Below are 27,137 nucleotides of genomic sequence, written 5' to 3'. Positions count from 1 at the left end.
GTGTATGTGCAATCCTTTTGACTTTTTTATTTTTACCATCTTGTGACAGAGAAGTAATTCAATCACAAATATACTTATAGATTAATGTATAAAAATAGCCTTAGTTCTGAATTATTCTCTTAGGAACTATAACTTGCTACAGAATATCTGAGAAAAATGAGTTACTCATTTGGCATATGTATTTTGAATAACAAAAATTGAAACACTTTAAAAGCTGGAGATAAATCTCATTGATGGATAGGAAGATTGCTTTGTAAAAGAAATTTGCTTCCCCCCCCCCCTTAAATAGATACATTGAACAAGATGTCACTTGTAATTGATATTATCTTTCGTTCCACATAAGGAAAACAGCTAGATTTCCCCTTGAGCTTAATGCAGAAACATCTTAATTACTCAGAACCCGATTCACCCGAGATACGTATGCTCCCGCTCAACTCTGTCACCACAGAAAGTTCTGGGGGAGTAGAAATTGCGTTTCCTGCTCCTTGGTGTGAATCATGGCGCATTTCCTCCGTGAATTCTCAATGGAATCTATTTCTAACTTACATTCCCTTTTTTTCCCCAAGAGTCAGTCTACCTGGTGAGTTGGACCTTGGAAGATGTATTATGAAATCGTGAAAACAGGAGTGTCTAGAAGCAAGGGACTAATAAAATCTCTGGTGGCTTGAGCTCAAAGCAGACACCAATCAAATGCAGGAGTTTAGAAAGGTTTAATAGTAAACTTAGTTTAAATTACCGTATATACTCGTGTATAAGCTGAGTTTTTCAGCACAAAAAATGTGCTGAGAAACTGGGGTTCAGCTTATACACGGGTCAGTGGTAAACTCATGTATAAACTGGGGTTCGGCTCATACATGGGTCAGTGGTACCCCAGCGAGGTGCAACATCTCACAGGTGATTGCTGTTTCTCCACTGTTCATTCAAAGCCCCGCTGACACTGCAAGGCTTTGAATGTTTGTTTACTCACATCTAACCAATCAGAGCCGTCCTATGACGTGGATGGCTCCAATTCGCAGAAGCGCCTGTAGTGATTCACTTACGCAGGCAGCTGAACTGGTAAGGATGTGTCTGTGGCTGCGCTCCATCTCTCCCCTCTGGTCTCTGTGTTAATTCACATCCTGCATTTCCCACCCTAGGCTTATACTCGAGTCAATCCGTTCTTCTGGTTTCCCAGGTAATAATCAGATACCTCGGCTTATACTCGGGTCGGCTTATATTCGAGTATATACGGTATATGCTTTCTAAAGTTACATACATGTTTTATTTGAGCTTAAGACTCTTAGATTTGAAATATATTTGCACAAGATTTATTTAAGAATTGCCTTTCAGATCTTCAGAAATCTTTATTAACAAAAGAAACTAAAATATTGGTAATATGAAGTATTTCTAAATTATCTAAGTTTAATCACTCAATTAATAGTACTGATTTGTTTAGGAATATGAATGAGGATTCTTTAGAATTTATTTATGTAAATAAAGATGGGTAAGAGTAGATTTCAGATTATTTCACCTCTTTCTGGAGTTAATCTATTTCTATTTAGCTAGTATGCATTTTCAAAGACTAGAATTTTTAAAAGATCTATTTTTAGGTGAGCTTCATGTATATCTTAAATTTCCTTTGCCCTAAATTCTTAAATCCTAGTTTAAGTAACAGGAGAATATTCTTTAATACTGAAAATGCTACTAAAGCAGAAGGTTCTAAAAAATGTTTAGATTAATTACATGTGGTTTTGGCTTATTAAGACTTATAATTAAATAAAAGATTATCTAATTTTTAAAAATCTGAAAGTCAGTACTATACTCTTTCTCTAAAATTTTCAATAGGTTGTCATTCACTTTGATGAGACTTAAAAAGATCAGTGATTCATTCCTAAATATATGCACAGATCCATTCCTCAAATATTTACTGAGGGCTGTTCTGGTAGAGGACTGAAACCAAGAACTGCAGATTGAACAGAAGTCGATCATTGACAGAGGCCAAACACCACTCCTCCGTGAAAACTCCTGCTGCCACAGCTCCCTCTCCCTGAGCACTCACGTCCTCTCTATATTGATGACCCACCTTGTTCTGCTTTGATTCACAGACTGGCCTTTCTGCTTTCACCCTTTACAGCTTCAATACTCCTTGAGGGCCAAAGAATAGCCAAGTTTCCCTCTTAGAATGGAGGGCAGGATTTGGGTCCTTTCAGCTAACTGTATTGAGTTAAACCAATAGGATAGAAAGGGAGCTTGTTTTTGTTTCAGATTAAGGTGCTGTATACATTCTTGACTACTGAGGCAAGAGGGTATAGAATTTTATGCTGCATGAAACCCATGGGGAATGTTTGAATTTCATCTGAGCCAACAATGCCCCCCTTCTTATCCATTAATCAAGGATTCTTGCTCCAGAACGCTTCTGTAAGAGGAAAATGCACAATAGATATTTAATGATACTACATGCACTGTGAGGAAGGTACTGCCCTGCCTTCAAGGAGCTTCCTGTCCAGTAGATGAAAAGCGTCCTTGTAGGAGAAGAAACCAGTTAAGCAGGAGTCTGCGATTGCTAGTGGAGGGTGCAGACTGCAGTGCCCTGAATGCAGAGCAATGGGAGAGTGCAGCTTGTTGGAAAGAGGGGAGGAAGGCCAGAGGCAGGACTTCATCCTTTGGGAGGAGACTGAGGGAGAATGGGTGGTACCACCCATAGCATCAGCATAGCAATGATGGGGTGGGGGTGGGGAGGTGGCTCCCTGCAGGGAGAACTGGGCAGAGGTTGTTAAAAGAACTAGGTCCCAAGATGGCAGCTCAGTCAGCATCCAGTGTGGGAAGTGAAAGAGAGGCTTAAAACCTGCTGCCTAAAGTACAGACTCATCTTCCAAGAAAATGGGCCAGGAGGAGCACTCAGGCGTGCGTGGGTTATGTGGCTCAGCTTTGGGGAAAGGAGGACTGCCCAGCAAGGGAGCTGGCAAAACCTGGCCTTTTGCATTTCTCTGCCTGTGCCCCTCTCACATCGGCACTGGTGGAAGTTTATACTCTGGGCTTGCCAGGAAACTGGCAAAAAGGTGGGTATCTGGAAATGGTGAGAAGGTGGCCTGGACCTTCTATAAATTGGAAGAGAATCAATCCTTACTTCCCTTTGAGAGCAATGGCAGTGAACATGAAGATATACCGGTATTTTTAACAGAGGAAACGGGGACAGGACCAGAGGGAAGAAGAGTACAAAAGGGGAGGCGGACAGCTGTTCGGTTTATGTCCTGTGGTCATTGTCCATCTGTCATAAACTGAAAGAAGTCACCCGTGAGGTTTGAACATTTCAGCCAGGGAAGTGACTGAGGAACCAGCTAGTAAGCACCATAAATCACATCCTCTCGAATTTCTCCAGAAAGAAAGCTTGGCACAGCCAATAGCCTGTTTAATAATAAAGTTCATCCCAGCAAATCGTTACCATTGGCTTCTCTTTAAAAACGAGCAAACATTAACAGTAGGGGGAGAAGAGTTGCAGTTAAAACCTGGCTCTTTTTCTCTCCTTGATGAAAGAAGCCTTTCAAGTTTAAAGAGGTTTTTGGTTTTCCTTTTGTCTTTTTAAAGTAAGTACAGAATATTGTTGAAGATTTTTATTGTTGTGCTTTAGTTGACCTCTCTTAACCCTTAGTATCGGTGTGAATAGCTATCTGAAGTGGAAATTTTGCTTCCTTATAAATAGTTATTTTTATAAGTCCAGCTCGCTGTGTGGGAAACACCCCTATTAAACAGACACCAAAGGCCGTCTACGGGGACTTTTGATGGGCAGCACACAGGGTGGTAGGCACAAACTGTTGGTTTCCATAGCCAAATACTTGTTTGGGATGATCAATGATTTTGGATCTAGTCATTGGGCACGGGGAAGGTGAATGGAGCCTGCATTTCCTGAGTCATGTGTGATAGGATGTGTAAGCATGCTCAGTCATGAGGGACAACAGCTACGAACACTCCTAGTGGGGGCTGGGTGAGACACTGCTCAGGCAGGAGCAACAATCCCTGCTTCGTGCACTGATTTTACCCATGCTCTGAGCATTGCTGAAGCCCATAACCTGGAGACAAAGCCTCCTCTTCCCTTAATAAAGGATTGTATTTCCCTTACAGTCCTTTGAAGTCTGCTACCGAAGTACTCTGTGGCTATTTGAGGTAGAGGAAGATAATAATTGTTATAAAAACAGTTTGCTCTCAAGAGTATCAGGTTAGAAGCTAGCTCACTACTAGAGAACAAACTTGACTACCCTTTTTAATTCCTAAAACTTACAAATTAATGGAACTAGTGAATATAGACCAGACATGTTGCAATGCAATATGCCCAGAAACTTACAGTCTTAAAAATTGTAGGGTTTTATGCTAGAAGAAGACAAACATGAAAACGAAAACACACACTGAACCAGTTCCCCTGGAAATGTCATGGGCTGTACACCAGAAGTCCTCACACTTCTGGGCTTGCCCTGTTGTCAAGATGTTGTTCAACTTGGAGTAGGTGATTGCGAAGCCAGGGGCCAATAGAACCAATCGTCTTAGTGTTTTTCTGAACGAGTCAGCAGAAAGAACTAAAAATCCAAGGCCATGTAGTTCTTGTTCTACGTCGTTGTTGTTGCTGGAAGAACGTGCACGGCTGCCTCCAGTGTAAAAGTCAGGAGTTTGCAGAACTCTCCAAGTGTCAGTCATCTGGATAAATAACGGTCCACGGTTTGTTTGGGGCAGAATTTTTGAAGGCAAATTGTGAAGTAGCAAATACATTTCTACTGAGTTTTTCTATAGTGCTTTGGGATGCAGTGGGAGTGTTTTCCCCCAGGTGAATAGTATTGTCCTCAAAAAAATTACTCTTGCCATAACACATGGGGAATTGCCAGAGCTGCTTATTTTACTAGTACCTTTCTGTTTCTTGTCGCAGCATGAGCCAAGTCCTTTCGTGACGCGCTAGTCCACTGGGAAGTGGAAACCCCCCTGGGAGCAACCAGGCGGAGCTCTTTACCAGCTTCTCTGAAAATCCCCCACTCATCTTTCTGTCTCTCTGTTCATCGACAACCTGCAGTTAATGGTCCTGTCTCCCATTTATTCTTCTAAGATGAAAGTATGTCTCGACAGTGCTAAGATTTGCACCAATCATGGCCAGGAGTTTCCAGGTAGCCAAATGACATCTATTTCATAATTTTATGGTCCTTCTATATCAGATGAGGGCCTCTACACGTTCCTGTTGTCTCTGGGGTCCCAGAATGAGTAATAGCAGTGGCAGCCCTTGTGTTGCAGGGACCCCCAGCCCGGCTCTGTACCCTCGACACTCCTCCAGCCTTCAGTGATTAGGGGCTGGTTGTACTCTCTGAAGGCATGCTTTCTGGCCGGGCGTCCCCCACCTATAAATCCTGCAGCACCAGTTCTCTCCTTCTCGGTGGCCCTGTGCTACATTTGAAAACGACAACTTGCTCTTAAAGCAGACGTTAGGGGAAGGAGGCTGCTCCGGGCAACCCCTTCCAGTCCCCAAGAGGACAGTAGCTCCTTCTATTGTTTCTGCTCTGAAGTACTTTGAAAAGTCCCAGGCTTGCTGGAGAAGGACATAACCAAATAAAAATAAAACTGCCGAGGCCTTGGGAGACTGCAACCCAGGTGATTGATCTTTCTACTATAAAAAGGTAGAGAAATAAAAGTGAAGAGAAAGAGAGGGGCCAGTCTCGCATTCCCAAATCTGTAATTCCAAATTTCAAAGAAGCACTTGAAAATGCTGCTACTTTCTTTTCCCCCTCTGTGATGACCATGCTGGACATGAGCTGAATTCATTTGGCAGGAAGACCTGACTCGGAATGATTTAAGCTCTCTAGAATCTTTATTCTATTTATATAGAATCTTAATTCATTGGACTGTAGAAATATGAATTCATTTGTTTATAAAATTTTCCCCAGACCTTGCTATAGATAATGCATAATGTGTGATATATGTACCATAATACCTTACTGAAATCTGTTAACCAATTAATTCATTTAAATTCTGAAACTCCTCAAACTTGATGGAATTAGGGACCTGCCTGGCTGTTATTCTGAAGAAAGAAATAAAGCTTGAATTCTTAATGAAATAAACTACTAATATTATTGTTTTCTAGGTGACTTTGATTTCATGCCAAATCAAGATATCCTTAAAAATAAGTTTATTTGTGATTTTTTGGGAAACCTCCTGAAGGTATTTGCATTGTATTTATGCTTAAAGGGCTGTTGGCCTCTGAACAGATTCTCTGTTTAATTTGTGCTTCATATTGATTACACATCATTGCTACTTGATCACGTGCTTGTATAGTCTTGACATTGTAAGCTCAGCACCCTTCAGAATTCTCGAGGCCCACAGAAGCACTCAGGTTAGTGAGTCCCAGAAGTCTCAGTTTCTCTGGTTTTTGTTGCTCTCTGGAACATCACTAATGTCAATGTGGTTTCACTCAGGATCATCTCCTCAATGTTCCCAAACATTCCCAAACTAAATAGCATGTTTCTTGTAGAAGCAAACCTAAGCCCACTGCCATTGAGTCTATTCCAACTGAGCTATGAGTGTAAGAAGTTACTTAACACTTGTCTCCTTAATCCTAACTCAATTATGTGATTCATTTTCTTATGAAATATTTTAAGTGAGTCAAACCAGGCTTACATAGTAGCGAAGAAAAATCATTTTAAAATCATCGGTTCTCATTCTCTTGATTGTTGACCTTGTCAAAATGCGTTTGTCACTGTATTGTGTCGTGTTAAGCAATGTGGAAAATGTACTCTGGAGTCTGCGACCCTGCCCATCCTAAGCGGCAGGAACACCTGTGCAGCACAGACTGTCTATAGGTATATGTGTGCGTCTAGGTGATGTGGGGCCTGGTAGCTAGGCAACAGGAGCAGCAGGTAAGGATCTCTTTTAAAAGAATTCAAAAATAAATACAAAGTTACACATTCAAAAATAGGTAAAATGTGAATACTTACTGAGACTGAGAAAAGAAATCACATCAAATTATACATTTTAGAAGCAGACAATACTGCAATCAAATATAGAAATATAACATATTCTCTACTTATCTACTGCCTGAAATGTTGCATAATACTTTTTAAAAAGGGGTTTTGACTGTGTACTCTTAAAATACTTCTGATTATGAGTTAGTCATATTTTGCATAGGGAAAATAGAAAAACAATTCACTCAGTTTCTAGCTCAGTCGACCAGAATAGTTTAACTTCTTAGCTCCTCACTGATAATGTCATGTCAATTTTTAGGATTATTGACATGTTGGAAAAATGTTTATGTCATTTCATTCATTTGCAGATTGTGAGATGTCAGAGCTGAGTGTTTAGTGACTAATCGGAACGATCCTTTGAGTTGATATCCCTCATTAGCAGTTTGTCTCCGGTGTCCTTTAGTCATGCTGTCGAGGAGTCAGCTCAGAGACTATCAGCGTGTTCTGCAGCCCTTTCCTACACAGGGAATGGTACACTCTCCAACAGAAGTGGCTTATGAATCACATAGCTCTATCACATGAAATCCAAAATACCTCTGTCTCCAACTCAAGCGTCCCCTCCCTGGATCCCCAGAGCAACCATGCCACTCCATTTCCCCCTGACCTGAGGCAGAGCGTGAGGCAGGGCAAGAGCCATCTAAAGGCATTGCAAGTGTTAAAGAACACTTTGTACACGTTGCTCAGGCTCCTCCAAGGGCCCAGACAGGTGCTCCTGCAAGTGGGGGACATGGGCCTAGAGCTGAACCTTCATAGTTTGGGAATAAATCTGTTAGGTTTCTCAGGTGGGAAACACCTCGGTTTTTAGCTTCGCACAAGAAAGAATTCGCTCCGAAACCTGGTTGGTGATCCAAGTGGGTTTTTATGAAGGACAGCAGAGTTTGAAGTTTTACAGCCACCGAACATGGGCAACCCATGGGACTGCACACCACATTTGGCTGCCTGAGGCCAGAGAGACTACGGCACAGCCGAGTGGAAGGCAGAGGAGCAGCTGAAATGAGAGCGGTGGTCTTGAAGTTCTGGTCTTTAGGGCCTTTGCTAGAAGGCATGGTCAGCAGTTCTGGTTGACCCCATTGGCTGAATTAAGCCCACCTAGCTAGATTGGGCCAACCCAGGTATACTGGCCACCTAGGTGTACCGCTCACCTGGCTCAGGCTTGAATTGCACCTGGCTCAGGCTTGAATTGGCACATGCCCTGATCCTTTATTAGCTTCTAGCGTCCTGTGGGCCCTTGGCATGTAGAGTAACAACCCCTGGTTCCTGTTTCTAGTGACCTAGCAAATCTGTTAGAATTACTGCTGCATCTTTATTTCTTCCATGTTGTTTTGCACAGAGCCCGAACTTTCCCTTCCAAGTAGTAGTTGAATCTTGTCACCTTTCCTTTATTTGCTAATATTGCATTGCTTTTGCTCACCATAATACTTGTTTTAAAAGCCGCGGGGATTCTGATGTCTGCCACAGCTAGGGTTCCAGTTTTCAACTAGTTGTCATCATTTATGTAAGGTAAAACTTTTATTGCTTGTAGACATTTTTAAGCATTGATTTTTTTAGATTCAAAATATTATAGACTCTACATACTTTTATGACTCATGTTTATTGATAAAACCACATTTGCTGTTGATGTAAATGGAGGGAGAGAAAGCACTAGATTGGGAGTCAGAGCATCTACTCTTTGCCAATGGAAAGCTCCACATCACTTCAGGTACACAATAGAGCTGTCCATTTGCTTATGAAATGAGAGCACTCACCGTCATTGTCTTCCCATTGTGGTCCTAAATCCTAAAGTTGGGTAACAATAATGAATCGCTAGTTAGCCAGGAGTGCATTTGTTCTGGACAAAAGGCTCCTTGTCCCTGAATCTTGGATCTTCCAGGCTCACAGCATGCTGCGGAAGCTGCATCAGTGAGATCCCGTGCAGGAACTCCACTGGGTGATCTGGAATCTACTTCAGACACACTTGTAAGTTGAGGAGTCGGAATGGACATGATGTCTGAGGAAGCAGAAGGCAGCTGTACCAAGTTTGGTGAACTATTGGAAGGCGGACAAATAAGGCCTTGCTCCATCGATGCCCTGTATGCTGTATTAACACATGTATTACTCTAGCAAACGTGTGGGTGACATTCCAATGTATTTTGTAATTGTTTGTTCATGTTTAGGGTGTATCTCAGAGGTGTTATGTCATCGGAGACCACCTCTTGAAGCTGTGTTATATGTTTTTCTGCATATGAAACTCAGGATTGATGAACCTATAGGTTTTGGGGAGCAGAGGGTGGGGTACAGTGAGGATGGGGAGTAAATGGGAGATGCTGTCAAAGAGTCCAGGGAGAAAAAAAAAACTTTGGAAAGTGATTGTGGTAGCAACTGTACAATTCTACTTGAGATGATTGAACTATGGAGTGATATATATATATATATATTCCCAGTTAATAGTAAACAAATAATATCTAAGTATAAAAAAATTAAGGCATAAGAAATATTAACCCACAATCAAGCCCACTGCCACTGAGCCGATTCCAGTGCATAGGCACTTTTGATTAGGTTTTCGAGACTGTGACTCTTACAGAAGTAGACGGCCACACCTTTCCCTCCTGGAGCAGCGGCCACCAGCTGAGCCAACATCCTGTGGACAGCGGTCCACCATGTAGCCCACTGCGTCCCCAGGGCTACTTAGGAAACTCTAAAAGGAATTGCCATGTCTTATTCAACCAATTGTACTTCATTTATACTTTTAGGGTTGTTGGTTTTTTTCCACCAGGGAAAAATGTTAACTAGAGGAGCACCATATTCAATAGAGGTACACAATTACCAATAATCAGGTGAAGTTCCCCAAATAGTGAGAATGCCCAGGTTGAGAAATGAGATGTTGCCTCACTGGCTTTGGATGAGTGTCAGCCTCCTTGTTGGTGGACAGAGACTGTAGGCACCCCATCTTCTTATGCTATTGAAAAGGCACTGCCAAAGAGAATAGAATGCACAACACCATCATGATTATCCGTGTTTCTATTGTGGTCTTGTATGCCCACCAGGAGCTGCTGAAGCACCGTGGTTACGTGCTCCTTTGCTGACCTCAGCGTGGTGGTTCTACCCCATCAGCACCTCCACGGGGGAAAAGCCCAGGCCATCCGATTCTGTCAGGATGTGCAGCGTAGGAAACGCTACGGGACACTTTCTATCCTACAGGGTCCCTGAGTCAGGATCAACTCACAGGCGTGTGACAATACGTGTTAAAAGGCTTTCTTTTTACAGTTTAAGTGAAGACAAACAATAGGAAATATTATGTTCACTCAACAAGGGTTCAGTCTTCACTGTGTGGAGCAAGGATCAAAACATGGGAATTCAGCATTGAGAAAGCAAAATTTTTGTCCTGGTGGAACTGACAAAATAGTGGGAAGCAGTAGGCATCAAACATATGGATTTTTAGGGAGAAGGAAATGCAATGAAACAAATAGAACATCAGCAAGTGAAGACTTCTGAGAGTGTGAGCATTGACAGATTTGAATTGTGCCAAAGAATCGCCAGAGTAGTTGGGGTTAAGTCAATGTCCAGGCTAGGTGATCTTTGACTTCTTCGATGGGAAATGCTGTTCAGAATGTCTGAGTTTGCAAGTTAACTGGAAATTGAGGCCAAAACAATGAGAAGTGGTACTGAACCACAAAAAGTAGGCAGACTTTTAGCATCCAAGTGCCCCTGCTGTAAGTAATGTCTTCAATAGTTGGTTGATTGATTAATAATCTTTTCTTTCCACTTTCCTACAAAGTGGAAAATTACATGTTGTCTATTGATTTTTTTTAATTCTATGTGAGATTATCTTATTGAAATCAAACCAGGGATAAATAATAATAGGCTTTTTCAGTTGTGATTTTAAATTGAGTAAAATGGTTAATTGACCTGTCTAATGTTAAAATGGAATCCTTGATAAAATTATGGCTACATATCTCTCTAATAGTATAAGGATACAGTTATATAGAATGAAGCTTTGTCCATTAAAAAGGTAGGTATAATTTATATTTTAAGGGGCCCTGGTGGTGCTATTAGGTAAGCTTTGAACTGCCAACTACAGGGCCAATAGTTCAAATCCACCATCTGCTCTAAAGGAGGAAGAAGAGGCTCTTTGGTCCTGTAAAGGATTTATCGCCTCAGAAACGCTATCTAGGGTGACTATGAGTAGGAATGACTGTGAAGATTTGCATTTTGTAGTTGTAAGGATTGTTTCTTTATAGTAACATGGTCATGGTAGAAAGATTGCTTCAAAAAGGTTTTATAATCCATTATGGAATTCATTAGTTAGGATACAAATGTGGTTTACACTGGTATCTTAAACTTAATCTTTATTGCATTATTATATCTGGGTAATTCTGTCAACATTATTTGAATTCTCCAACTAGGAAAAATGTTAAAATGCCAGCTTTTTTGAATGGAGGTTTTAAAAATCATTCTAAGAGCCCCTTATGTGGTTTAAAAAAACCATTTTTTCAGAATAAGATAATTCTCTCTTTTCCAAGAGAACCCAGTTAGAAAATAGTCAACATTGATTTGGATGAAAGATAGTTATGAGTTAGTATATAGGGGCAAGGGAAAGTATCCAATTAATCAATATGCGTTAAGGGGGTCCATAGAAAATATATTCATACCACATTACAGTTTAGCACTCTTTAATAAGGCAGGGGGGAGGCAGAATGGTCTAGCACCTCATGATCACCTTATGATATCAAGTGACCTCTTGGCAGAGTGCCTGATCGGGCCAGAAAGCCTGCCTCATGAAATTAGCCTGCCTCAGGACCTAGGGTTCCGCGTTTGCCCGGCTTAATTGTTCTTGTTCGGTGCAATGAAGTCGGCTTTGACTCCTAGCCCCTCTAACAACAGAAGGAAGGGCTGCCTGGTCCTGCCCCATCCTTGCTGTGTTATCTCTGAGCCCAGGGTTGCAGCCGCTGTCTCCATCCACTTCCTCGAGAGTCTTCCCCATTTTCTCTGACTCTGTTTTACCAAGCGTGCTGCCCTATTCCAGGTTCTAGCCTCTTCTGATGACACATCCAAAGTACACGAGAGTAAGTCTTGGCATCCTCGTGTCCAAGAAACATTCTGGCTGTACTTCTTCCAAGACAGACTTATTTGTTCTTCATGTAATCGAATGGTGCTTTGAATGTTCTTTACCAATACTGTAATTCAAACACATCAATTCTTTTCCATTACTTCCTTACTCACTCTCCAACTCTGATGTACATGTGAGAAAATGGACACAGTGGGCTGGGGTCAGGTGCGCTCAGGTCCCTGCCGTGACCTCTTTGCTCTTGAGCACTTGAACGAGGTCTTGTGCAGCACATTTGCTGAATGCCATGCCTTAATCGAGTTCTTGGCTGCTCCTTCCATCAGCATTGTTTGTGATCCAAGTAAATGAAATTCTGGACAGCATTGCCCTTTACTCAGTTTTACATGCTGTCATCTATTGGATTAGGTACGAGGACTTTGGTTGTGTTCATATTGAGTTGCAATATGAGTTCATATATGGACTTTTGTTCATATTTGAGTTGCAATTCATGCTAAATGCTGCAGTCCTTGATCTTAATCCGCAAGTGTTTCAGGTCCCCTTGGCTTTCAGCCAAGGTTGTGTCATCTGCATATTGAGAATTGTTAATAAGTCTTCCTCCAATCTTGATGACACATTCTTTGTCATATAATTCTAGCTTCTCAGATTATTTTCTTAGCATCATGATTGAATAATTATGGTGAACGTGTACAGACTTGTGGTAGTTACATATTCTGTTGTCAATTTGAGACTGTTTAGAGTGAAGGGGTGGAGTTTGGCCTGTCAATCAGGTTGCAGCTTGATGACCTCATCTAGTGGCACTAAGGAGATAAATAGCTCACTAGAGGTAGGGCACATGCTTACTCCATGTGAGACATTCCTGCTCACAAGACCTGTGGAGCTATGCGAGACCCCTGGAGCTGGAGGAGCCACGTGGAGAGGAACATCAATACTGAGATGCTTCCACCGCCATGGTATGCACAGGACTTCCTACCCGCTGACCTGTGATCTTTCTGTATTTGATGTGATTACATGTGTTACGTGGGTCTAGAGAAGCATTTATAGATTGGTATCGGACATATGGGTAAATAACAGATTTATGGACTTGATCTGGACTGTATTGGGATGTTTTCTTAATGTACAATTACTCTTCGTATAAAGCTCTTTCTTATTCACATGAGTGTCTTTGGATTTGTTTCCAGACGAACACAAGACTGGACACACATCTTTCGTGGGCATTGGTAGCGTAGCGGTAACTTGTAGGGTTGCGGTCCTCAAGGATAACGGTTCAGCCCTGCCCTGGGAGAAAGATGGTCCTTTTGACTCCCATAAGGAGTTACAGTCTTGGAAACTCATGAGGGAGTTCTGTAGGATCACTGTGACAAGGTTTCCACTCAATGGCAGTGGATCCAGTTATGGTTTAGTACTCCCTGGTTCTGTTCAAACGACTGCCTCTTGGTCCATGTACAGGTTTCACATAAGCACAATTAAGTGTTCTGGAAGTCCCCTTCGTCTCAATGTTATCCACAGTTTGGTTTGATCCACACGGTCAAGTGACTCTGGATAGTCAGTAAGACATAAGTAAGCATCCTTTTAGTATTCTCTGCTTTCAGCCATGATTCATCTGACATCAGCAATGATGTCCCTTTTTTCATGTCCGCTTCTGATTCATATTTCAATTTCTGACAGCACTCTGTGTACTTCTGAAACCATGTGACTTATCTTCAGCAAAATATTACTTGAATATTAATGATATTGCCCTAGACAGGTTTGCTGAATTTTTCAGTTGGTTCTCCGTCAATTCCTGGAGCCTTGTTTTTACCATTGCTTTCAGGCTGGCTTGAGTTCTTCCTTTAGTGCCATTGTTACTGATCTGCGTCACCTCATGAAATGGTTGGTCATCGACCAGACTTTTCATGGTACAGTAATTCTTTGTATTCTTTCTATCTTATGTTGATGCTTCCTGAATTACTCAGTGTGGTACCCGTGTAATTCTAAAATATTGCAAGCTGAGGCTTAAGTCTGTTTCTTCAGGTCTCTCGATGTGCTGGCCATGATCTTGGTTTCCTAAGCTCATCTTGCAAGGCCCATTTCACTCTCATGCTGTATTTGGTGTTCTCCGTTTGCCTCTTGAAATTTTCTGTTCGGCTCTTTTATTTCATTATTTCTTCCATTTATTTTTGCTACTTTACCTTCAAGAGCAAGTTTCTGAGTCTCTTCTGACGTGCATGTTGGTTTTTTTCTTTCATTTTTTTCCTGTCTTTAGTGACCTCCTTCTTTCTTCCTGCATGATGTTCTTGGTGTCTTCCCACAACTCACAGGGTTGTCAGGCATTAATGTTCAGTGCCGCAAATCTGTTTGCAAAATTCAGGTGGGATATGCTCCAGGTCACATTTTGCTTCTTGTGGACTTGTTTTAATTTTACTCATCCGAATTTGCATGTAAGCCACTGATTGTCTTCTCCACAGTTGACTGATTGTCTTATTTGGGCTGATGATGTTGGGCATCTCCATTGTCTCTTTCCACAGATGTATTCAGTTTGATTCCTCTGAGATCTACTTGTGTAGTCACGGTCCAGATGGTTGGAAAAGGTACCGTGTTGAAGGAGTTACTGGCCTTGCAGGCTTCTTATCATGCAGTCATCAGCGATAGAAAGAGGAGGCTGTCTGCTCTTGTTACTCTCATGCAGCCTCAAGATGCTAAAGTCTAGTCCTCTGTTCTGTCAGGCCTCCACAAGTCCAGATCAGCTCGGTGGAATTGTTTTCTGTTTTCTAACAATTATACAGGCCTTAAGAAATTGGCCTGTTCTTGTTGAATTTTTTCCCCCACTGCTCTGCTCCCAAGATAGCCTCTTTTTAATCAAGTGGCCACCTCTGTTCTTCAATTCATGTATTTCTCAGTGGTGCTAACAAACAGGTTAGTTAATCCTTTGGACCTCAGTTTTCGTTTCTTTATCCAACTTCAACCAGTCCCAACAAATATTAGGAATATAGCCCAACGTGAAAGAAGCCATCGGGAAAAACATCCCACAGCTTCTCTGATACGCCAGAAATTCAATCTCACATTTAGTTCACTAACAAATGCCATTAGATGTTTGCTCCTTTTTCTAGGATAAATTAAGTCATTAATAAAATCAAAATTATTGAACCATGGATAAAATATATTAAATCATAGGAACTCAGAAAGCCTTGGGCATAGAAAATCATACAATGGAGTATTTGATGTTCTTCAGGTCTTTCAAAGGAGGAAACGGACACAGAAAGGATAAGGGTCTTTCCCAAGTTCACAGAGCTTAGAAATGGCGAAGCCCAGGCTCTTACCCTCGCAGCCTGCCCTCAGTGCCCAGTCTCCGGATCCAGATATTATAATTCCTCTCTGAAAACACCTTGTATCAGAAGGAATCCCACTCTATACAGAGAAGAATAAAATTATGAAGAATTACCAATAATGCTAGCAAACATTCTATATATTATCCTGGAGAGTTCTTTGATATGAGAAGAACTAAATAAGATCTGGTTAAGGTTTATGATACATTCTCAGATGCACCCAGCCATCAAATTTTTTTTATTAATTCATTACATGGGAATTTTTAGATGAAGATTTTTCTATAAGATTACAGTTTCATTAGATTTCTTCCTGAACATAAAAGTATGTTTTCCCCCCTTAGGACAAAGTGCTAATGTGCTTAAATATTCAAAAAGAAATTGTTAATCAATTTAAAGAGATAAGATAATGCCTTATTATGAAGAAGATATTATGTTTGAGCAACTATTTGAAAAACTGAGAGTGATTTTCTATGTGGTTTATGATCATTTTGTATGATCTTGCAAACTGTTGATTTCCAATTATACTGGACCATTGTGCTAAGACTTTACTAATAAGTAAAGTAATGCATCTGGTTGTCATTATTTCTCACATTTTCTCTGACTGATAGAAGGATTCAAATTGCACTATAATTATGCATTTAATTTGGCTCTGATATTTTAATTCTGTTTTGGTTACCTACTGATGCCTTAACAACAACAACAAAATACCTCAGTGTGCGGCTTTAAAGAACAAGAATTCATTGTCTCACTGTCTTGGGGACACTAAGTCTAAATCTAAGCTTTGTGGAGGGTCCTTGCTCATGAGTGACCGGAATCAGTGGCCAATGGAAAATATGAAGTCAAAGAGCTAATAGAAATTTTCAAAGGGCAGCCCAAGAAGACAAAGTAAACTATTATAATGAAATGCACAAAGACCTAGAATTTAAACACCCAAATGGGGTTTCCTAGATCATTTCTATCATCATGCAAACAAGATTCCTCCTTTAAAAAAAAAAGTTCTTTGGTCTCACACCCTCTCCTTCCATTTTACTATGACTCCACATTACAACAAAACATCTCAAAAGCATTGTCCAGTTACTGCCTCTACTTCCTCATCTCTCATTCCTGTTCCCCAGAACGGTTCTCAGGCCCTCCACTGAAGCCACTTCTGAGTGGGTCCCTGGAGGCCTCTGTGCTGCCATGCTAGCCTTTCAGTGGATCACCTGTCCAAATTCATTTTACTTGAATGATTTGTGAAACCCTTCACTCCCATTTCAAGAGGCAGCACATGATCAAAGATTAATGATGTTGAAGGAAGAACTCCAAGCTGATTGAATCATTATCCAAAAAGCAAGGCTCCAGGAGTTGATGAGACACCAAGTGAAATATTTCAACAAACTGATGAAGCTCTGTAAGCATTCATTTGCCTGTGCCAAGAAATTTGGAAACAGCTACCTGTCCACCTGACTGGCAGAGATCCAACTCTACTTGTATCCATCCCGAAGAAAGGTGACCCAGCCTTATGGAACAATGTAATTAGCATCTCATGCAAATGAGAATTCGCCGACGATCATCCAACAATGGTTGCAGCAGTACATTGACACAGAGCTGCCAGATATTCATGCTACACTCAGAGGGATGCCATTGCTAATTTTATCTGGAAATCTTGACTGAGAGCAGAGGATACCAGAAAGCTCTTTACTTGTTTCATTGACAATGCAGACATACTTCACCGTGTAAACCACAACAAACGGTGCAAAGCATTGAAAAGAATGGGGATTCTTTTCAAAAACAAAGCACTGAATACTGCTTATGCAGAACCTGTGGATCAAGAGGCAGTTATATGAAGAGAACCAGTAAATTCTCCCTGGGGTTTTAAATCAAGAAAGGTATGCATCAGGATTGTATCCCTTCACCTCACCTGTCCAATCTGTATGCTGCACGATCATCAGAGGAGCGAGATTATGTGCAGAAGGATGCGGTAGCATCAAGATTGGGAAGGGGAAACAAATGGACTGCCATTTAATCAATTCTGACTCATAGTGACCCTGAGTTTTGAGACTGTGTACAGGAGGAGTAGGAGGCTACTAATGGTTTCAGACTGCTGACCTGTGGGTTAGCAGTCCAATGTGCAACCACTGCACCACCAGGGAGGAAGGCTTAAGAACCTGCAATACCCAGATGACATAACCTTGCTTCATTAGCCCTAGGGCTAATGAAGATCAAGGGATACAGTCTTCAGTAAGTATTATAATTCAACGTAGGAAAAGAAAAACACCACTGGACCAATGGGCAACGAAATGATAAATGGAGAAAAGAATTGAAATTGCTGGATTCTGTCTTGCTTGGATCCACTATGAACACTTATGGACGCAGCACCCGAGATCAAATGACTTAGCAGTGGACAAATCTGTTACACACGTGTTGAAAAGCAAGGATGTAATTTGAGGACAAAGGTGTGTCTAGCCCAAGCCGTGGTATAGTCATTTGCTCGTATGCACGTGAAAATTGGACATTGAATAAGGAAAACCAACGATAACCAATGATTTTGAATGATGGTGCTGTGGAGACTATTGAAAGCACCATGGACTGCCAAAAGAACACAGAAATTGGTCTTGAGAGAAGTACAGCCAGAGTGCTCAGCAGTCGAAATGATAGTGAAGGCCTTCTGTTAAGAACATGGGGCCTGGTCTCAGGAGAGACCTTCCCTGGAAGAAGACATCATGCTTGCTAAAACAAAGGGGTGGTGAACATAGAGAACAATTGTGAAGATGACGCAGGGCCAGGTTGCGTTGCGTTTGGTTGTGCACAGGGATGCTGCAAGTTGGAGCCGCCTTTATGGCCCCTGAAAAGACCTGTCTTGAGTTGAGCACCGTGACCTGTAGCCCACGACATCACTAGGCCTCCTCGTAGCTATAGAGCAATGCATGTGTGAAGGTAGAGGGAAAACTCCTAAGACGATAATAGGCCAGGATAAAACTCAGAACAGCTCACTGCCATCAAGTCAATACCAACTCTTAGCAACCCTGTAGGCCCTGTTGTCGTTGGTATAAATACCCAGCATGCTATACGGTAGACTTGACTCAACCACCAATAAATATATGTGACTTATTACAAATAACTCACTTTATCTTTACCACTATCAATTTATTTGCTAATTCAAATTAAGAATTGAGATCCAAGACCAAAGGAAACAGCTCCAATGATGTACCCTAAACACAAAGTAGCCTGCCCTTCTCCAAACTCTGGTTATTCCCATGATCTTATGTTTGTAGAACGTCATGGGACCCAGATTCCTTAGACTGTTGGGGTCCTCAGTAAAATTAGAAGCTTATTAATTTTATTTCCGGAGTGCTACACTTCAGGCTTTCTTAATTACTTTGTAGGTTCCTTGTATCCCAGGGGTATAGGGACAGTCTCTAAGTCCCTCCCCCGCCCCATTTCCAGAGGGGTGGACAGTGATAGCAGTGCTGCATCCGCAGGAGCACTCTCCCTCCTCCTTCCTGGCTGCCTCTGTCAGGTGCCTTCATGTTGGTGGCTCCACTGAAAGGCATGCTGTGCCTCATCTGGTAACTCCTGGGGCTTGCTTGCACTTCCACCACCCCTGGAAGGATCCTGGTTCATAGAAACTAAAGATGGGGCCACTTCAAGTGGTGTTCCAGGCATGTGCCACACTTGCTGTATCTTAAATTCACCGCTGCTTGTACACATGTTGTAGATAAAAATGAAAGTGTGTGAACTTGGCTTCATTTGCTTGTAAGAAACAAAATGCCTGAATCTTTAGACCAGTGAGCCTGGTTTGCATAGTGGATTGTGTGTTGGGCTGCCATTCAAAATCCCCGGCTCCCCCGCAGGGAAAGATGAGGTTTTCTACTCCTGCAGAGTTACTGTCTCAGGAACCCACAGGGGCAGTTTTGCTCTGTCCTATAGGGTTGCTATGAATTGGAATAGACTCAATGGCAGTGGGGTTGGTTTGGGAAAGCTCATCAATGGCTTTCATATTGTGCTTTGGGAGCCATGGCCCTAAATGATTTTCCGTCTCAGTAATACCTGTCAAAAAATTGTTACTTTGAGTGAAAGATTTCATAAGAGTGATTTAAATCAGGGGAAGCATCTCTGAACATGACAGGATGATTGCACATGACTTTTGGGGTTGGCTTTCTATTTCAGTTTTTAATTAAACTTGACAAGTAAACAGCTTTCATTTTAGAGCATTGAAGAAAAAATACCTGATACCTACTTATTATTATCTTCTTGCTGCATAAAAGGTGTTTGGGATGCAGTGTGGTAGCTCAGCACCGCAGAGTTGGGGTGCAGTACTTTGGGGTGACACAAAGCATTTGGAATACAAGAAAGGAGTGAGCACCAATGAACTCCCCTTCCCTCTTACCTCCAGACAGTCATGCAACCATTTTCTCTAGGCAAGGATCAATCAGGTCCTGGTGACCGGGCTTATTCTATGTAACAGTAGAGCCGTCGAGGTGGATTTTAGAAGAGATTATACAGAGAATGTTTTCATCCGTATGTGCAGCACCAGAGATGGCCATAGTAGCTACAGAGCATGAGCTCACACTCACCAGTGGTGGAGACTACGGTGTAGGAACGGACAGCTAACAACATTTAGCATGACATACTTGGTGTTGGACAGGGATCGGTTGCTCACTGGATGGGTGCCTTTTGGACTGGTCGTTGGCAAGGCTGGTAGCCAAGCTGACTGGGTCTCGGGAAGGTAGGTGGGCATGCTTCTTGCAGCTAGGCCCGTGCCCTCTGCCTCTTTTGCCCGAAGAGTGCCTGTCTGGCTGGCTAATTGCATCTTACACCCCAGTCTTGGTTTTCCCATCGTTTGCACCCCTGTGGCAATGTCCGGGCTTTCTTGGCCATCTTTGTACTTGGAAACCCTTTAAGGTGGCCTGAGCTAGTTCTCGTTCTCGGGTTTCCTTTTGGTCCGCTGGTGGACGTGCAACCTATGCGGAGCAGATTGGGGGATTTTTGAAAGATTTCAAGGGGAGGTGACATGATCCAACTCACTTTTAGAGATGGTACTCTGCCAGCAGTGGAGCCGACTTCGGGCAGGTGAGGCTAGCAGTGGAGACCAGGGCCAAGTCCAGTAGGAAGAGCATGAGCACGGCGAGGAGATAAACTAGACTCGTGTTTTGATAGAACACTTAGTGGCTTGGACTTCGAGGAAGAATAAGCCACCTTCCAGGGGCCTTCGCATTTCATGGGTGCATAATTTAATCCCACAATGGTGAGACAACATACGAAAATGGACAGGAAAGAAGTCCTCCGTGTCTTCAAGATCAGATATACAGTTACTTCTATTTTGACGTCTAACAGCTTATCTCCTCTCTGAATGTGAAAACAATGTGCAAGAAATGCTGTGATGTTGGGAATAGTTTGGGTTCTATCCTTTCCTTTTTCAGGAAGTCGTCTTGTACATTTTCCTTGAAGTGCTTGTGGTATCTGAAAGGAAGTGCATGGGTAGCATTTACATTTTCTAGGCGAACTTGAACTTCCCTTTAAAATAGCAGGTTCTCAACTGTGAAAAGAATTGTATCAGCCCCAATAATTTGTTAAAAAATAAAAAATAATTAAAAAAAAAAAAGAAGAAAAGAAAAATAAATAAATAAATAAAATAGCAGGTTCTCTGCCCAGCTTCGCTCTTTCTTGTGTTGATGTTTCTCCCTCCTAATCCTGCCTGCTGCCTGGTCCTGACGCACAGTTTGCTATTTACTTTAAGTAGCTGCTTGTGAAGGCTAGAGTTTAGTTAGCAGTGATTAAAACAGCAGAGGGTGACTTTCTCTTTGTGCTCAGGGTTGCTGGGTCGATTGCCTTTGAATACCCTTTTCTGCCCTGCGGCCTCACCTGGTACATTTGGGCCATGTGACTGTAGCCAGCAAACTGCTGTTTGGCTGTTTTAGCCCATGTGTGAACTTCGACCATCAAAAACTCGCTGTTTTTGTGCTGAGCCCCAGTGAAATAAAATAAACGAGTCTGATTAAAGCTTGGAGCCCGTGAGTACTGCAAATGGGAACCCTGTCAACAGATGTCACTTGCTGAAACCAGCAGATGGGTGGAAAGCTAGACATACGTAAAGTGCACTATTTCTTCTTTTGGGTTCATTTGTCTTTAATGCAGTATGGGAAAACCTCAGCAGTACAGTCACACCAACCTTCTTGTGCATGTTTCCTGGCTGTTTGGGTATTCTAAGGAGATCTTTGAAGTTACCGTCCCACTGTGCAAGATAGCATGAATTCATTGAATATGTCGAAACTTGCTCTTATTTCAAATACTTAAAATAGTAGTGAAGAATAATCACCAAATATTCACAGAAGAGCATAATATATTTTAAATCTCTACTGTTGAAAAATAACTGCCCCCCATCCAAAAGCCAACTAACCAGCCACACACAAAACCCACCGCCATGGGGTGAATTCTGATTCATCGAGCCCATAGATGGTTTCCGAGCCTTTGTCAATCCTGACAGGAGCAGGCAGCCTCCTCTGTCTCTGCAGAGCTGCAGAGACACCTGATCCACAGCACCACCAGGCCTTCTGAATGTTGAGCCATCCTGGAGTATTAGAAGCACATCGGCAATAATTCTCATTTATTTAGTCCTTGAATTTTTAAATGATATTCAGCATTTTTATTCCTCATTCAATTTATGTCGTATGTACCACTTAATGTAATCACCACTAACTGATATTAATTCTCGAGCATCATAATGGTATTATGAATCGTTCTATAATATTTGGAAATTACTTCTCAGCAGAGAAGTATTAAGTGCGTATTTTTCATTTAATTTATCAATGCCTATATCTCTAAAGACATCTGCAATGTGACATTTTCACACTATTTCTGGTTTTTAAATTTTTCTATCAAACAATATCTACCAGATTGGATCAAGAGAAACAGCAGGATAATGGGGGAAGAATGGGGGAATTATTCGATCCATATCTAAGGATTTAGAAAAATACTAGATAAATATGTAAGATGCTTATCAGGAAGGCTACTACCTGATTTCACTGTTTTTAAACTTCATTTTTCTGTTATTGTTGTTTACAGGCTCAGGTTCATGTCGCTTTAGTTACTCAGACCCCAGCATCATCGTGTCGTATACAAAGAACCACACTGTGGATTGGATTCAGCTGGAGAAAATTAGGTTTGTTCTCCTTACTACTGTTTTCATAAATCCTGACACGGGTGTATTTGTATTTCCTTATGTCCACTCATCCTGCCACCACCTTTATTCACTATGGTTTAAAAGTACTTCTGATTGTTTATTATGTTGAAATAGAGAGGGACATGTATTATCACTTGCCCTCTTACTTGCAACAATACTGCTTATAGCAAATGAGTTGCTTTTGCTAAGAGCTTATGGGGACCATGAATCCCGAAGCATCGTCCTCCGTAATGTAAAACAGACCACCCATCCTTTAGGTGGCCTGGCTGTGGCATGGTTTCTTGGCTTGGCGATACGTCAGATAACTACTGAAACCCCTTCCCTTCCTCATGTGATGCTTCTGGTCTTTTTGCATATAATCTCAAGTTCTGTCGTTTCTCTTTTCACTTCTAAAATCCCATTGTCATAATCCTGATGTGACTTTATTAATTTGCTTAAAAAATAAAAATCTCTCAGTGAGAAAAAGAGAAAGAACACTCAAGAAAGAAGAAACTCACTCACATTGAAAAGGTTTGCGGTTAAGTTAGCAAAATTCAAACTACACCTGTTCTGCATAGTTTGAATGGTAAAGTAAAATTTAGCATAGCTACTGTGTTTCAGGTACAAAAGAACAAAATGGAAAAAAGGATACCCTGAACTTTTATGAAGTAGGAATTGTGATTGATTTAGTCCTCAATTAGCATCATTCAAGTAGACCATTTCCCATCGGTTTGTAACAGTTTCGTTTTTGACTCACTAACTTCCTTTCCATATTGAAAAATGGTGATTTATTTAGGAGCAGGATAAATTTAGATTTCTTTCTAACCTACGAGCTTGTGGTACTAACCCAGCCTGTGCCAGATTCTAGCAGTATTCCAGACAGACAGAAGATTCATGATAAGTCTTAATTTCTAGTCCAACAAGCAACTGCGAGAAGTGCTTGCAGTGCATAAATTCTAACTCATTGGGTGCTGCAGGCACCCTGGTGGCACAGTGGTAAAGCACTCCACGTTAACTGAAAGGCCGGTGCTGTGGACCCATCAGCGACTCTGCGGGAGACGGCTGTGGAGGTCTGTTCTGTGGAGATCTAAGTCTGGGGAGTCCCATGGGATAGTTCCACTCTGCCATCTAGGGTGACTGAGAGTGCAAATCGACTCGACTCCACAGTTGCAGGTTTGGTACTTTGTATTATATCTATGCAAACTAAATTCTGACATATTATGCCAATTTTACAAGATTGTATTTTGCTATTCTTTACCATTTCTATTAGAAAGTAGTTATTATGAAAATCCACTCATACGTAATATTATTTATATAAATGACTGTAGTCAAGAAGGAGCCCTGATCTTGTAGTGGGTTTTAATTTGGGAGACTAACAGGGTCCTCAGGTAGAAACCAGCAGCCGCCCTGTGGGAGAAAGCCGAGCCTGTGCACCCGTGGGCAGACTGACAATCTCAGAACCCCAGAGTAGGGAGAACCTACAGGGTGGCCGTGAGTCGGATCCACTCCATGGCACTGAGTTTTCATTTAGATAAATGAGGCAGCATAAATATTGACAGTTTAACCCATATTTCTGCTTTTCTCTTTTTAATATGCTACTTATCATAGTTAAGGCAAATTATAGTTAATACTTCTTGCATGCCCCAAACAAAAAACTGGATATTTTTGATGAAAACAATATTGAAATGACACATTGAATGGCAACATACAAAGGTGGTCTTTCACGGATTCAGTGTCTTTTCCCTCTAAAGGAGACACTTGATTGACACCATCATAGTCATTTGTACAAATTTTCCTCTATCATTGGTGTTAAAACTGAACATATTTTAATCGCCCCTGAAAAATCAAAATATTTCTCATTACTTTAAATTCTTTTTGATGCTAAAGGCATAGTTGTAATGAAATACTTTCAAAGAAAGAGGGATGGGTGACCCACAGAGCTAAAGTGCGCCTCCCGTAACCTACAGTGGCAGTTCTACAGATGTACGAGTGCTTCATGGTCAATGAGAAATAAGACTTCCTTGTGGCCCTTTCAAAGCTGATTCATGGCAAGCCTGGGGTACCACTAGTTTGCATTTTAGTACCACTTTTAATCTTCAGTAAGGCAATCAATTTTACTCTAGCAGGTTTCTACTCTGGTAGAACAAAATGTTTAGTAAAACTATTTTATGATATAGCAGAATGGCTTAGGTTCTAACAGATGTAATATAAAGACCATGTTAAGTTCTATCATGTTTTTAAAGATTGATCTGTGTAAGAGCACTTCATGCTCCTGGCGAGCCTCCCATTTCATATAGCCAATGCACATCAAAATGTACCTGGCTACGAGAAGCAAGGTAAATATGTAAAAGGTGGTTATGAAACATAACTGCATAGAATGGTCTCTAATAGGTACATGATTCCAAAGTAAGATTCAAAATTAATATCCGTATTTTAATTTTCATATTAAAGAATATCTTTATTTCATAATATAAACCAAAGTAAAACTATATGAAGCAATGTGTGCCATTTTCTCCTCACTTGGTCTGTCACGTACATACGGATAGTTCCTGCCTCGTGTAAGAAGTCAACCTCGTGGCGGCTGGCATCACCCAATAGGCAAAGTGTAATCACCAGCAGATAGTAGCGACTGAAAGGATATGAGATTGTTGGGAGTCTGTGATAAGTACAGTCTCTTGGGATGTGATGAAACTGTCCTTTTAATTTGAAAATAAAATTCAGATTTAAGAAAGGAAAAGTGGACATCGTTGGACTTTATCATGGCACTGACCCCTTATTTCACCCTGTATTTCAGAGCCCCTTCCAACATCAGCACAATCATTCATATCCTCTACCTTCCTGAAGACGCCAAAGGCGAGGTTGTCCAGTTTCAGTGGAAGCAGGAAGCCCTCCGTGTAGGCGAAGTGTATGAAGCCTGCTGGGCCTTAGATAATATCCTGCTCATCAATTCAGCTCACAGACAAGTTGTGTTGGAAGATGCTCTCGACCCAGTGGACACAGGCAACTGGCTCTTCTTTCCAGGAGCTACAATTAAGGTTTGGACACTTTTCTTCCTTCTCTTCCGTCTTCAGCCTTAAAGCAAAGTAAACCGAATTAGGAAAGGATAGCTATTTGATGAAGACCTATATTAAAGAAATAGCTATTTCTTATTTGCTCTAGTCTGTCTTTTAAGGACAGAAAAATCATTAATAAACAGTACTCACTTACTCAAGCTTTAGAATGCTATAGACATACAGCACAGAGTCCAGTTTAGTAGTGGCTACGTGTTGGGTTACAATCCGAAAGGTTGACAGTTCAAAACCACCAGCCGCTCCCCAGGAGAAAGACAGGACTTTCAATGCCCAGAAATAGTTACACTCTTGGAAACTCACAGGGCACTTCTGTCCTGTCCTGTACAATCACTCTGAGTCAGCATTGACTTGATGGCAGTGAGTTTGGTATATTTTTGTTTGTTTGTGGGGTTTTTTTTAATTAAGAGTAGATTTGACTGGGAGAGGACAAGTAGAAACCAAGAGGCAATTTGGAATTGGCCAAGTGAGAGGAATAGTGCTTCAGGAATCCAGCATTACAAACAGAGAAATTGGAGAGTAAGGGCAAAAGATAAAAATTTATAGAAAGTTCAAAATACGTAGCTGCAGACGAGATTCTGAATTGAGACTTGTGAGTCTGGAGACATGACCAGAGGCAAGGTCTTCAAGCTCTTTTGAGCCCTGTAGAGGTGGGATTCTATCCTCCAGGTGATAACGGAGTTGTGGAGGCCCTTTAAACAAGAGCCAGATTCGCTGAATCTGGTTTCTGGATTGTTCTTTGATTTGTTTCTGTAGGGGACAGAACAGAAGGGATACAAACCTCATACAGTGGGACCAACTAGGGGACTCAACCATAGCCCTTTGGGCAGTTACACGGGCAGAGTGAGGGGAAAGGCGATGGAGAAATGTGGGCGCGCTTCAGAGGCTTTTAGAAGGGAGAGAAGATCAGGGACTCGTCTGGAAGACATGAGAGTGGCAGGTGTCAAAGACCACTTGAGGTTCTAGCCCAGGCAGCCTGGTGGAGAGCCGCCAAAACAGGAAACCTAGACGGAGGAGCATGCTCACACAGGGAGGCCATGAATTCACTTGGACTTGTAGGCTTTCTTTGAGTATTGTGGGACAGGCTAGAAGAAACACTGGGTCAGACGTTAAATGCCAAAGACAGACTCACATTCCTTTGAGTATGGAAATCGTAGTCTTGCCCAGGGAGTATGTGGATTATGAAATTTTAATTAAGCAATATGAAAAATGCCATTGGGCCCTTAACCGGACCCTTTCACATCATCCTTAAATGCAAATAAAGGACAAATACAGTTTGGAGAACTTTTTAAAATAAAAAAAAAAACCAGAAACTCCCTGGTGCCAAAAACAAAGCAAGAAAAAGCACCAGGAGCAAACAAACCTGTGCTGGGAGGTGAAGCCCCAGGAAGCATCTGGAACGAATCTGAAGAGCTCAGAGGCGTGCTCCCTTCTAAAGGCCTGCAAGCACTTGAAAACCAGTCTAGATTGTTTGGGGAATCCCTAAACCGTCACTCTTGCTTAACTCAGCAGTCCTGAGGTCTTTTACTTGCATTGGATGAAATTCCGCAAATTAACAGTTCCTTGGGCATATAGCACAGGAGGCTGATGGGAAATAGAGAGCCAATAACGAGG

The 27,137-nt window shown here is 41.7% G+C and overlaps 1 protein-coding gene across 1 annotated transcript in view; it reads left to right on the top strand.

The window, feature by feature from the left end:
• Positions 1-27,137, top strand: part of RELN (reelin) — a 509,976-nt gene that overhangs the window by 275,971 nt on the left and 206,868 nt on the right. The window contains exons 9-10 of the mRNA XM_075558514.1: positions 22,359-22,455; positions 25,250-25,490. Coding sequence (XP_075414629.1) covers positions 22,359-22,455; positions 25,250-25,490 — 338 coding nt within the window. The remainder of the gene's footprint in view (positions 1-22,358; positions 22,456-25,249; positions 25,491-27,137) is intronic.

The sequence above is a fragment of the Tenrec ecaudatus genome, chromosome 9, assembly GCF_050624435.1.
Source record: "Tenrec ecaudatus isolate mTenEca1 chromosome 9, mTenEca1.hap1, whole genome shotgun sequence".
NCBI classification, from domain to species: Eukaryota; Metazoa; Chordata; class Mammalia; order Afrosoricida; family Tenrecidae; genus Tenrec; species Tenrec ecaudatus.
This window is presented reverse-complemented; position numbering and strand designations above follow the sequence as displayed.